The sequence below is a fragment of the Megalobrama amblycephala genome, linkage group LG18 (assembly GCF_018812025.1).
Source record: "Megalobrama amblycephala isolate DHTTF-2021 linkage group LG18, ASM1881202v1, whole genome shotgun sequence".
Lineage (NCBI taxonomy): Eukaryota > Metazoa > Chordata > Actinopteri > Cypriniformes > Xenocyprididae > Megalobrama > Megalobrama amblycephala.
In genome coordinates, this window is record NC_063061.1 from 12,064,983 (window position 1) to 12,077,185 (window position 12,203).

Here is a 12,203-nt window from a genome sequence, read left to right on the forward strand (position 1 = left end):
ACATACCAGTGAAGTTCAAGCTACTCAAACACTCACCTGCGTGCCAAGTAACCCCGGCCGTATCTCTGCAGAGTGATGGCAGATTTGCGGATCTTGCGGTACCGAATTCTCTGTAGCCATCCTCGCACGGTCTTCTGGATCTTAATGCAGGCATAGCGGAACTTATCGGCGCGGAGCTTCTCCAGATAGGCCACCTGCCCTGCCCTGAAGAAAATCTTCGTCTTTCCAAATTGGAACTTATCTGGATCCTGAAGGAGAAATTTAGTAAAAGGAAGAGTCACAATTAATAGGTGTATTAATGATAAATATCCTTGAATAAACACTAATAAAATATTTGTCATGTTGAAAATGACTCCATGTGCACTAGAGTTGTCAAAAGTACCGAAATTTTAAAAATGTGACAATTTGAGCGCTGTTGAGCGGATTCGTAAACACCTCTGATTGGCCACTGTGTTGACACGCTCATCGGATATGTCTGTGACTGGCTTCAATGATCAAGGCTTCAAAAACGTTGTTAATAGTCATCAATGATACTCTTCCCCGAGAGCTTACACAGATACACACGGGAGCGTTTGAAAGCAGGTGTCTTATCACGGACCAGTCCGCTGATAGACACCTGCTTTTAAACCATCACGCTCACGCTTAAAAAACACTTCCGTGCGTTGATCATTGTAGCCAATCACAGACATATCCAATGAGAACGTGAGCACAATGGCCAATCAGAGGGTTTTACAAATCTGTACTCAAAGCATCACATTTTTAAAATTTCAGTACCGATGTCTGTACTTTTGACAACTCAAATGTGCACAAAAAGCTATTATGTACAAACAGAAGCAGTAGGTGTTAAAATTTCAAGTTGTTTACAAAACTCAATTTTTGTAAAATTTGAATTCGTTGGTACATGATCATCAACAAATACATTCAAAAGTTTGCGGTTGGTGAGATTTTTGAATGTTTTTGAAAGTCTCGTATGCTCATAGAGGCTGCATTTATTTGATACAGTAAAAACAGTAATACTGTGAATTATTATTACATATATATAACAAATATTATTAAAATGTAATTTATTCTTGTTATGGCAAAGCTGAATTTCCTGCAGCCATTATTCCAGTCTTCAGTGTCACATGATCTTTCAGAAATCATTCAAATACTACTTTGGTGCTCTCGTGAACAGCCTCAGCCAATGCTGAGCCGGCGTTCAGACATAAATAAGAAACTCTGCGTTCACTGCGCCAACTGCGTAACATATTGACAGGGAAGAGGAAAAATTGTTGAATAAAGTTGTTATTTTTTTTGTTTTTGCGCACAAAAAGTATTCTCATCACTTCATAACATTAAGGTTGAACCACTGTAGTCACGTTGACTATTTTAACAATGTTTTTACTACTTCTCTGGACCTTAAATGTGGTAATTTCGTTGCTTTCTATATGAGATAAAAACTTTGATTTCATCAAAAATATCTTAAATTCTGTTCCAAAGATGAACAAAGGTCTTGCACGTTTGGAATGACATGAGGGTGAGTACTTTTCATTTTTGGGTGAACTAAACCTCTAATGCATTGATGAATAAAAGTGTTAATTTTTTCATGAAAAAATCTTACAGACCCCAAACTTTTGTTAGAATGTATTTCTGAAATATGTTAATTCCTAATATAGGAATATGATCTGAGCGTATCTGTTTACTTAAACAGCAACAAAGCAATACCATGATGCAGAAATGGTATTAGATGCCATGGTATTAATGAACAAGGAACTTCAAAAATACTAAATGTCCAGACAAACATGATATTACCACAATACCAGGATGAGAGCATTGTGCGTACAACTAACATTTGAGCTTTTAGAAACGGTAGTCTTACCTTGATCAAGGTCTCCAGCAGGTTCTTACAGACCTGCTTCTTATCCCCAATGGTCATGTCCTTCTTTGTCATGAGCACCCGATATCTGCTGAAGAAATCTGGATAGGTCCACCTAAGAAACACCATCAGATGTGATGAGGAAATGACACCAAATACACTTGTATTCATAATCATTATTAAAATCGCTTCAGAATGATTATGGAATTTCATATTCAACTCTTTTAAGGAGAACATGAGGTTCATAAATAGAAGACAGACATGGAGAAAAGGAAATGAGAGTCCCTGAAGCACTAAAAAAGAAATCTGTAGCTCCGTTACCTGGATGGATAGCCAGCGGCACTGATGCGGATGGTCTCGAGAACTCCACATGCTCGCAGTTGCTGAACAGCTCTTCTAGAATCAAATCTAGAGAAAGCAAGAAATAAGCCAAAGGAGTGAGGTAACTTTACAATAACCATCAGAAGAAGATGATCTTAACATTTTTTATTGGTACAAAACATTTGGGGCGTTATCTAGACCTACCGAATCTTTCTCTTGAGCATAGAGCACATCTCCCTTGAGAGAGGCATTGGGAGGCTGCAGTCCACTCGGGGACCGGAGGCTATCTGACTCAAAACTTTGTGACTGTGTGTTCACAACCTTAAGAGCATGTGACTGACAAAACCTTCTCAATTTAGCATCCGTGAAGGAGCCTTTGTGCTCAGGAATTTGCAGAGAACACAAACAGACCCAAACAAGACCCTACCCTTTCTCAGAATTGAGAATCTTACAAGAAAAATAAGTAAATAAATACATTTAATATGAAAGATATATAGTGAAACACGTCTAATTCTGTTTATTATTGTATTACCTTATTATGCAAGATCTAAAAACATTCCTTTTTATCATAGTATTTGGAACAGACCGATCAATGTTGTCAGGTTTTCATACACTTCAAACACTTCAAGGAAAAATAATTAACAAAAGTGTTAAATCAGCAAGGATTTTGCAAATGGGAAGCACTTCTGATTTTGATCTGAGAAAACTAGGTCTCTAATTATATTTTATATAACCTGATCGGCTAAATCTCTGAGGAGCTTTGATGTCTGATTGTTAGAGGAAACTTAAAGTGCAATTGAGGTCGATCAAATGTCTCTGTACCAGCATGACTCTAATGTTCTCTGGCAGCTTAAATGAATTTGCTATACCTCTCTTTTTATAGCCAAGATAAACCAGATAAGTTCTAATAGATGAATAACACCGAGACAAAGAGACCAAACTTACACAAAGGATTCCTTATAATCATTGGGCTTAATGCAGCGCACATAATGAGGGGTGGTAGCATTCAGCGTTTCCATCAGAAGATGTAGAGAGTTCCTGAACTGTGAGGAAGAGAATTTTTCCCATCTCATCATTATGGTAATCACCTCATCTTCATAATAAACAGAGCTTCAGTGGATCCACCATCAAGCACATATATGGATCACTTTGACACTAAGCCTCACCTGGGTGCCCACGCTTTTCCTGTGCTCACGGTTGTGACCTTTTGGAGCAGGTTTGGCGGGCCGGACGTTGATCCTGTTGGTCTTGCTGGCGGCTGAGGGAGGGGCAATGTCTTTACCATCATGGAAGAGATCTGCAACCAGTTGGAACTGTACAAAACAAAACAAAAAAATGATTATAGGTAAACAAAGAAAATATATTTTGTAGATACGCAAGAAAAGATGACAAAAATATGAATAATTTTGGTTATATTTGATTATGTATGTGTCACATGAAGAAGTCTTGACTGCTTAAACTGTAAAATGAATTTCCAGTGATATTACAGATGCATCACATCTTACATAAGAACCCCAGCTGTTTTTTTTTTTTTTTTTGACTAGTGTAAAATTTGTATTCAACTCCAGCAGCACTTCAAAGCAGTTTTAGAAGCCCTTTAAAATCCACTCTCTGAGCATCCACCGCAAGGCAGGTACACAGTGAGTTTCAATGCATCACTAATACCATGATCCTGCCAAGTTTCAGCACTCTAAAGACAGAGTGGAGATGATATCTTCAAACTGCCGTCACTGTAAGTCTGACACTGTAGGATGACATTGATAAACAGAGCTGCTAGACCAGATAGTGTCTCAATATCCTGTTGTTAGGCATGACACAAAGCGGAGTGCCTGCAACCCCTTCAGTCGTGACTTATTCACGATACAGCACTAGCCTCGAGTACCTTTTTGCTTTTATAAAACGGTTACCACACAATACTAATATTAAAGCCAAAAATATGTATCAATGCAAATTTCATGAAGTAAACTTTCACTAAAAGCCTTCCTTCCACCAGAAAAAAATAGTCTCTGTCCGTGAACAGCAACAGAAGTTACATTATTACGCCATTAGATGGCGGCAAAGACTGTCTTTATGAGTGTGTCAGTCAGTAGCAAAGACTTTTACATTGAAAAGACTGAATTGTTGTTAACACTGAACAAGACGCAATTGACAAATACTTTAACTAGCGCTGTCAGTCATGGGAAAACCCCTTAACTGTTAAAAGGACAAGATAATACACCAGACATTTAAACAGATTTTTTATTATGAACATAGCACTGACCTGAAGGAAAATGCTAAATCTGAATGCAGGTAATAAACTCGTTCAATCGGTCTCTTTCTCACAATACTCTTCTAGTTCTACATAAGACAGTAAGCTTCAATGAACAATAGTAACTGAGAACAAACCGTTTACGTTGCTAAGAGTGGTTGCTAAGGGTGTTGTGTAGTGATACACAGAACTGTTGGGTGAAGCGGTCATAGCCGTGTTTTATCGTGAATAAAACACAGCTATTGGCCAATCAGAATCAAGGATAGGAACTAACCTTTTTTATAATTAGAGATATATTTAAAAATATCCTGGCTCTTCCAAGCTTTATAATGTTAGTGAATGGGGGGGGCAGGTTTTTAAAGCCAAAAGAAAAATGCATCCATCCATCATAAAAATCATCCATAAGGCTCCAGTGGGCTGACATTTCTCTTTAAAATTTGTTTTTAGACTTCTAATTCGTGACCGCTGGTTTGTTTTGCTCTATCCTGTGCGCTTCCGTGTTTGTCATTAGGTCGACTCGTGCATCAGGTCAGAGGATACTCTTTCACCTCAAATCAATGCGTACAGCCATCTGCCGGAAGTTCTGCCGGTTATTATAGTTAAAGGTGCCCTAGATTCAAAAATTGAATTTACCTCGGCATAGTTGAATAACAAGAGTTCAGTACATGGAAATGACATACAGTGAGTCTCAAACTCCATTGTTTCCTCCTTCTTATATAAATCTCATTTGTTTAAAAGACCTCCCAAGAACAGGCGAATCTCAACATAACACCGACTGTTACGTAACAGTCGGGATCATTAATATGTACGCCCCCAATATTTGCATATGCCAGCCCATGTTCCCAACATTATGAAAGGCATTACACAAGGGCAGGACGTCTGGATCTGTGCAGAGCTGAATCAACAGACTAGGTAAGCAAGCAAGGACAATGGCAAAAAATGGCAGATGGAGCAATAATAACTGACATGATTCATGATAACATGATATTTTTAGTGATATTTGTAAATTGTCTTTCTAAATGTTTCGCTAGCATTTTGCTAATGTACTGTTAAATGTGGTTAAAGTTACCATCATTTATTACTGTATTCACGGAGACAAGAGCCGTTGCTATTTTCATTTTTAAACACTTGCAGTGTATAATTCATAAACACAACTTCATTCTTTATAAATCTCTCCAACAGTGTAGCATTAGCCATTAGCCATGGAGCATAGACTCAAACTCATTCAGAATCAAATGTAAACATGAAAATAAACACTGTACTTACGCGATTAGACATGCTGCATGACGAACATCTTGTAAAGATCCATTTTGAGGGTTATATTAGCTGTTTGAACTTTTTTTTATGTTGTTTAAGGCAAGGGCGAGGTCTTGGGGCGTGGAGCACGAGATTTAAAGGGCCACACACCCTGAATCGGCTCATTTCTAATTATGCCCCAAAATAGGCAGTTAAAAAAAAATGAATTAAAAAAAATCTATGGGGGATTTTGAGCTGAAACTTCACAGACACATTCAGGGGACACCTTAGACTTATATTACATCTTTTAAAAAAAAGTTCTAGGGCACCTTTAAAGTTTTAAATGTGGATATTTGTCTTACAAAAACCCATTGCTTTGCTTCAGAAGGCATTTATTAACCCCTCCTGAATTCATATGGATTATTTTTATGATGGATGGATGCATTTTTTTGGAAAAATATTTCTGGCCAGGATATTTTTAAATATATCTCTGATTATGTATTTATGTATTAAGTTTTAATATTAGTCAAGTAAAGTAAAAATGCACTTTATTATTTAATTTAATTAGAAAAAAAACCCTCACATTCAATGCAAAAATGTCACTAGGCCAATGGTTCAAAATTGGCTTTTAAGTGCTGATCAGTGGTTGATGTAAGAATGAAGTTATAGATATCACATAGACTATTTATTAAAACAGTAAAAGATCATGTTTAATTATTTGTGTACAACCTAATTAATATGCAAAAACTAAGCCTTTACCATTTCATCAGTGAAACCCCATGACTTTTTAAACCACAGTGGGAACCCTGCATGTCTGTGAATGAAATGCCTCGCTGAACATGGCAGATATCCTGAAGAGAACATCACTGTCAAACATACTTAAAATAAGGGGAAACTTCAGACAGCAGTGCTGAAAACTGTTATCACTTGAGACAAACTGATGTTTAAATAGTACTTCTTTCACAGGGACACCTCATTTAAAGGGTCCAAGTGAAAGTTTAATTTTAAACACGACAGCATTTCAACACTCTCCTGCAGGGAAGATCTTTAATTCGTAGATGCTGATGTGCTGCTGTCTGCAAAGGAACTTAACTCAGATTCCAGCAAATTCTGTTGCCAAGAAACCCCAGGACAAAACATTACAAGACAGAGATCAGTATCGACAAAGACAATAGATATCCTATAAAATCTCAGTTAAGATGGATCTGGCTGTTTGAGTGATACAGTGCTAGGTGTGGACAAGGTCAGCCCTTTGTTTGCCTGAAAACTTTAAGTCAATTAACTGCTTAAATGGGTCACAGAGCAAAACATGAGCTAAAGTGTGATTTCAATCATGCAGACTTGAGGAAGCGTGAAGTATAAACAGAAGCTCAGCCAGACAGGGAAGAGCAATATAACTGAGCCAAGCTATATAAACTGAGGGTATTGCCTTGAATTAATAACAAATTGTCAAATTCAAAATGTTAATTATATTCATTATATTTCATTAATAAATTCAAAAACCATGAATATTAATATAGTTATTTATGAACTATATTAGTTAAAAAAAAAAAGAAGATATTTTCCTTTTAAAGCACATATTTTAATCTTACCAAAAATGGCCAACGCTCACCTTACTGGCCTTGAGGATGTTTATCTGCTCCTCATAAACAGTGTCTCTGTTCTTCTCCAGGAAGCCGTCACATTGATATTCAACCTGCAAGGGGTGACATAATGTCACAAATTTAACTCATACATCAGTACTGAGAATAACTTGCTAGATCATTTTTGTGACCCAAAACTGGCAACAGCATCAGCTATTTTTTGTTGCATTCATCATGCATTATTGACACAATCATTTGTGTTGTGTAATGAAGTTCCTCACAAGTTGGGTTTCAGTGAGCTGATTTGTCCTAAAAACCCAGCTGTGCAACACACAAAAAGTATGCATGTCACGTCAAGTTCAGTTTTTGATCCGTCATCAAGGCAATCAAAATGTTCTGTTAAAGGGTTAAAATGACTCTGGGTTTACAATTTAAAGCATAAAAGCCTGGCTTATTTGAAGAGTTTCAAGTTAATGATGATGGGTTGGTGAAGTCATAATATCCAAGTAGCATCCTGAGCCCTATAGCACTTAACTCCTTAATATAAGCTGAACCCACCTTATCTGCAAAGTGGACCACAATGAAAGACGTGTTGGACATCCTAGGCTTTTCGAAATGCTCGCTGCTTGAATGCTTGCTGTACAGTTTCTGCGCCCAGTTTTGATCCGTTCCTTTGGGAACCTGTCAGATGCAGAAAAGAAAAATACTTTGAACTGTAGTGAAATGAAAACATTATTTGGGTTACCTGTAACAGAAATAGCAAGTTCACCCTTTTAAAGCTGCTTCAACTCCTACTTAAGAACTTCAAAGAGCTGGGGTGTTTAAAACTAAATGAGATGCTCTGTTCTAGAGGTCTGCGCGGGATGGATTTTTCCATCCCCCTCCCACAATTATCTAACACTCCCGCCCGCTTCCGCAAAAAAAAAAAGTTACGATTTTATCCCGCTCCGCTCCGAAACTTTCACGTCTTGTCCCATTCCCACCCGCAAAAGCCCATAGGAAGTGGTCTACTCTGACTTTTTCAGTTCCTGTTTCAGTTAGATTCTGTCTCGTTCTGGTGTCTATAGGCTATTTTTTCCAATTTCCCCACACACAACGCTTCAAATCTCCAGTTACAGTCTTCTGCATACAAGTAACCCACGAATACATTTTTTCCTCCCACTTCCAGCGCACATATCAGTATATTCCCAATTTAAAACTTGTCCCGTGCCACACTCTGTTCCAGACCTCTACTTTGTTTGGAGACCTGTTTAGACAACACGCCTCTCAAATTCTTTTTTATCAACAGTCTTTCCTCTGCTTGGGCTCACCTTACACTCTTCATCAAGAAGGTCCAGGATACCAAGCTTGGCTTCAATGAGGTCAATGCACGGCTGGTTATCATAGAAATCAATAAGCGTCCAGGGGATCTGCTCCTTCATATACTCTTCTTGCTCCAGTTTAAACACATGCTGAGTGATATATGATGCATACGTATTAGGTTAATTCATCAAAAACATTAAATTTGCAACTAAATACAGCCAAGAGTCACAAACACATAGATCATTAATGTTATGCATTACATTTTGAATTTAAAATGAATATGCTTTTTAAAATACAATAGACTAATAGGATAGAAAGTGATAATGAAAGCATTTGAAAAGAAACCATTATAATACACTGCACGGCCAAAAAAAAAAAAAGTTGATGTTTGGATTTTAATAAGCAAATACTTAAGAGTCTATGGCTGGATCATTATTACAGTGATTATTATTTTTGTAGCATTTTATATGTTAGGCAATGGTTCTTTTAACCCTCAAAGATGGAGTGTGTAGCTTTTCATTTCTTAAACAACCATGTAATAAGATGTACCATGGCCATATTCCAGGATGACAATGTCAAGATTCATCAGGCTCAAATTGTGAAAGAATTGTTGGCAGGGAGCATGAAGAATCATTTTCACACATCAATAGGCACTGACATTAACCTCAGTGTAAGTTTTTGGGATGTGCTGGAGGAGACTTTAAAGAGTGCTCACCTCTTGCATTGTCAACCAAAAATGATGCACCTCTCGATAGAAATAAATGTTGTGATGTTATTTCCATCAAGAGTGCATCAATTTTTGGTCAAGATCTTGTATTGACAATGCAAGAGGTGAGCACTCTGTAAAGTCTACTCCAGCACATCCTAAAGACTTTCAATGAAATTAAGGTCTGGACTCAGAGGTGCCAATTCATGTGTGGAAATGATTCTTCATGCTCTCTGAACCATTCTTTCACAGTTGTAACCCTGGTGAATCTTGACATTGTCATCCTGGAATATGGCCATGATGTGTCTTCCTACATGGTTAAGAAATGAAAAGCTATACACTCCACCATCCAGGGTTAAAAGAACCGTTTCCAAACATATAACATGCACATTAGCTTGATCCAGCCTGAAAAATACTGTTTTTTTTGTCATGATTTGAGCGTTTAGAAACAAAATTTGAGACAGTTGTTGTCAGATTTCGTTGGTGATTTCAAATATGAAATTTAATCGAAAGCTTGGCAAACAGCTTTGGAGAATTTGATGTTTCCCCATTCAAAGAGATAGGAGCTGCACTTGCATGCCTGAGAGGCGTTTCAAAGATGGCCGCCGAGTGAAATGACTTGTCTTAAAGGTGCTAAAGAGGATGTTTTGTTTTATACATTTTTGCAATATTACTTGAAACTGTCTTTACTAACTGATAAAAAGACTATTTATTAGGTGCACTGAAAGGAATAATATTAATATACATCATCTGTGCACGAGGTAGGGCATTAAAAACATCAGCCAATCATTTACGCGATGATCACATAAACGATTGGCCCTCTGGCTTGTCAATCACTGCCATGACGTTTCTTGTGCGAGACGTGCGCGGCTGCGCGCTCCAGTAACTTTCCACACTCCACAGGCGCCGCATGCAATGTTTTTGTCAGGAGACAGGAGTAACAACTGCAGATTATGAGTTACCTGCGGTGAGTCCGACATAATGAATCCACTAACACGACACAGCGAATGCCGGTGGTAAACACTCGTGTTCCAATACTCGTGCACGAGTTTTGGGAGGCGTTCCCTCGAAATGAGCTGTGAAGGAGGGGGGTTGTTCTTACGCATGCGCTCATTTAAAAAACTCAGTAACAGTCTTTGGTTTCTCAGTCGACGAAAACATCCTCTTTAGCACCTTTAAAGAGACTTTGGTCTAATACATACATAGCAGCAACAGAGGTGTTTAAAATGAATATGTTTTGTTCAGCAATTTGTTCTGAAAAATTATTTTTTTTTATATTTAAAAAATATTATATATCAAATAATATACTATTTAATAATATAAAAAACATTAATTATAATTTATTATATAAAAATAATTCTAATATGATTTTTTACCTTTAAAAATTGAGAATATATTTTATTATAATATTTATCCAATATATTATGAGATTAAAGTTCATGTCTAAATGCAAATAGCATAGCACGAGTGACTCAAATGGCAGTAAATATGAATCTAGAGATCCTCTATTACTGACCGAGTTGAACTGTTGCTGTAGTTTCTCATTGGCGTAGTTAATACAGAACTGCTCAAAGCTGTTGATCTCAAATGTTTCAAATCTGTTGAGAGATGAAGACATGTTAACAGTGACTATTCAAAACCATCCAGTTTTCCCTGAAAGCAAACAGAACACCTTCTGCACTTCTCTCTGCATCCTATAGCTTGGCACTTCTCCGCTTATTTACTTTAGTGCTGATCAATAAGTTCTCTTCTTTAAGGAAGTAATTAGTCCCATGGCCAGAAAGGCTTATAGGCAAATGCTGACTCTAAAAACTCAACGAGGTTTTTGCTAAGGGAAGGTCAAAACATGAAAGGCCGTTTCCTGTGGCCCACAGAGACACTCTACCATACTGTATATAAGAACCTATGGAGCCAAGTTTCGAAATCTTTACAAATATGACCTTTCATAATCACAAGCATTACCCATAGATATCCAGCACCCCGATAAAGGAGTGCTGTTTAGAAGAGGTATGCAGGGCCTTATTGATGTGCTCCACAATCCAGTCAAAGAGATGGGCGTAAATGTGTTTGGCCAGGGCGTCTCGGGCGTTGACCGCCTGGGCGTGCGGCATGTTCTTCACGTAGGTCTCGGCAGTAGTCACTAGCTTCCTGCGGCACAGCCAGTGCTCCATCTGCTCCTGTTCTATACCGAGCAGCCGACAGAAATGATTCAGATGAGTGTCATCCCTCTGCAGGTGCAAAAAGAGATAGTGATTGTCAAGGCAAGTAAAGAATAGTCATCTGTTTAATGCTTATATGCTAAAACAAATAAAATATAGTAAGACACACTATTTATCATACACTTACGCTGATATGGCAGGATTCTCCATCTCTCTCCGACACAATCCCCACGTTCCCCAGGTGCAAGATTGAGGCAATTATCTTAAAGATGCTCATTTGATGGTTCTCTTTCACACCTGCACAACATAAAACGCCACCATGATAAATATTTACGATCGACACTCGGTATGGTTTTGGTATAATGTTGCAAATCCTTGGTTAAAGTCATGTTTATATCTGTAGTCCTCACCAAGCATTGTAAGAGCCTCTCTTGTCTTCACAAGGTCCTCAGCATCATTCACGCCCTCAATGAAAATGTTCTCTCCGAGAGACGTGTAGGTAAATTCTTCTGCGCTGGCTAAAACATGAGGGTGAATAGACAATTTGAATGAGCAAAACTTAAAGACTGTCAGTGGCAGCAGTGGGTTTTATAGTCAAAATCATACCATTCAAATGCAATGGGTCAGCAAGATGTTTTACAGTCATTCCAAAAATCACGGCAACGGATGTTAGTAAGTTTAAGTATATTGCAGCCACCGCGCTAGTCATTATTTTTAATCGAAGGAGACGTAGGCGTGTTATCCAAGCATTAATGGTAAGGAAAGGCCCTTTTAGTTGGGAGCGGCCACATAT

At 37.9% G+C, this 12,203-nt stretch overlaps 1 protein-coding gene across 3 annotated transcripts in view; it reads right to left on the reverse strand.

Annotated features, from left to right (window-relative positions):
• The window catches only part of myo5b (myosin VB), a 64,094-nt gene that overhangs the window by 21,447 nt on the left and 30,444 nt on the right, over window positions 1-12,203 (reverse strand). For all 3 annotated transcript variants that reach the window (XM_048167429.1, XM_048167428.1, XM_048167430.1), the window contains exons 8-19: window positions 11,821-11,928; window positions 11,598-11,707; window positions 11,214-11,479; window positions 10,768-10,849; window positions 8,554-8,694; window positions 7,802-7,924; window positions 7,273-7,356; window positions 3,343-3,489; window positions 3,122-3,219; window positions 2,177-2,263; window positions 1,859-1,970; window positions 37-248 (exon numbers count right to left, since the gene is read on the reverse strand). In XM_048167429.1, coding sequence (XP_048023386.1) covers window positions 37-248; window positions 1,859-1,970; window positions 2,177-2,263; window positions 3,122-3,219; window positions 3,343-3,489; window positions 7,273-7,356; window positions 7,802-7,924; window positions 8,554-8,694; window positions 10,768-10,849; window positions 11,214-11,479; window positions 11,598-11,707; window positions 11,821-11,928 — 1,570 coding nt within the window. The remainder of the gene's footprint in view (window positions 1-36; window positions 249-1,858; window positions 1,971-2,176; window positions 2,264-3,121; window positions 3,220-3,342; window positions 3,490-7,272; window positions 7,357-7,801; window positions 7,925-8,553; window positions 8,695-10,767; window positions 10,850-11,213; window positions 11,480-11,597; window positions 11,708-11,820; window positions 11,929-12,203) is intronic.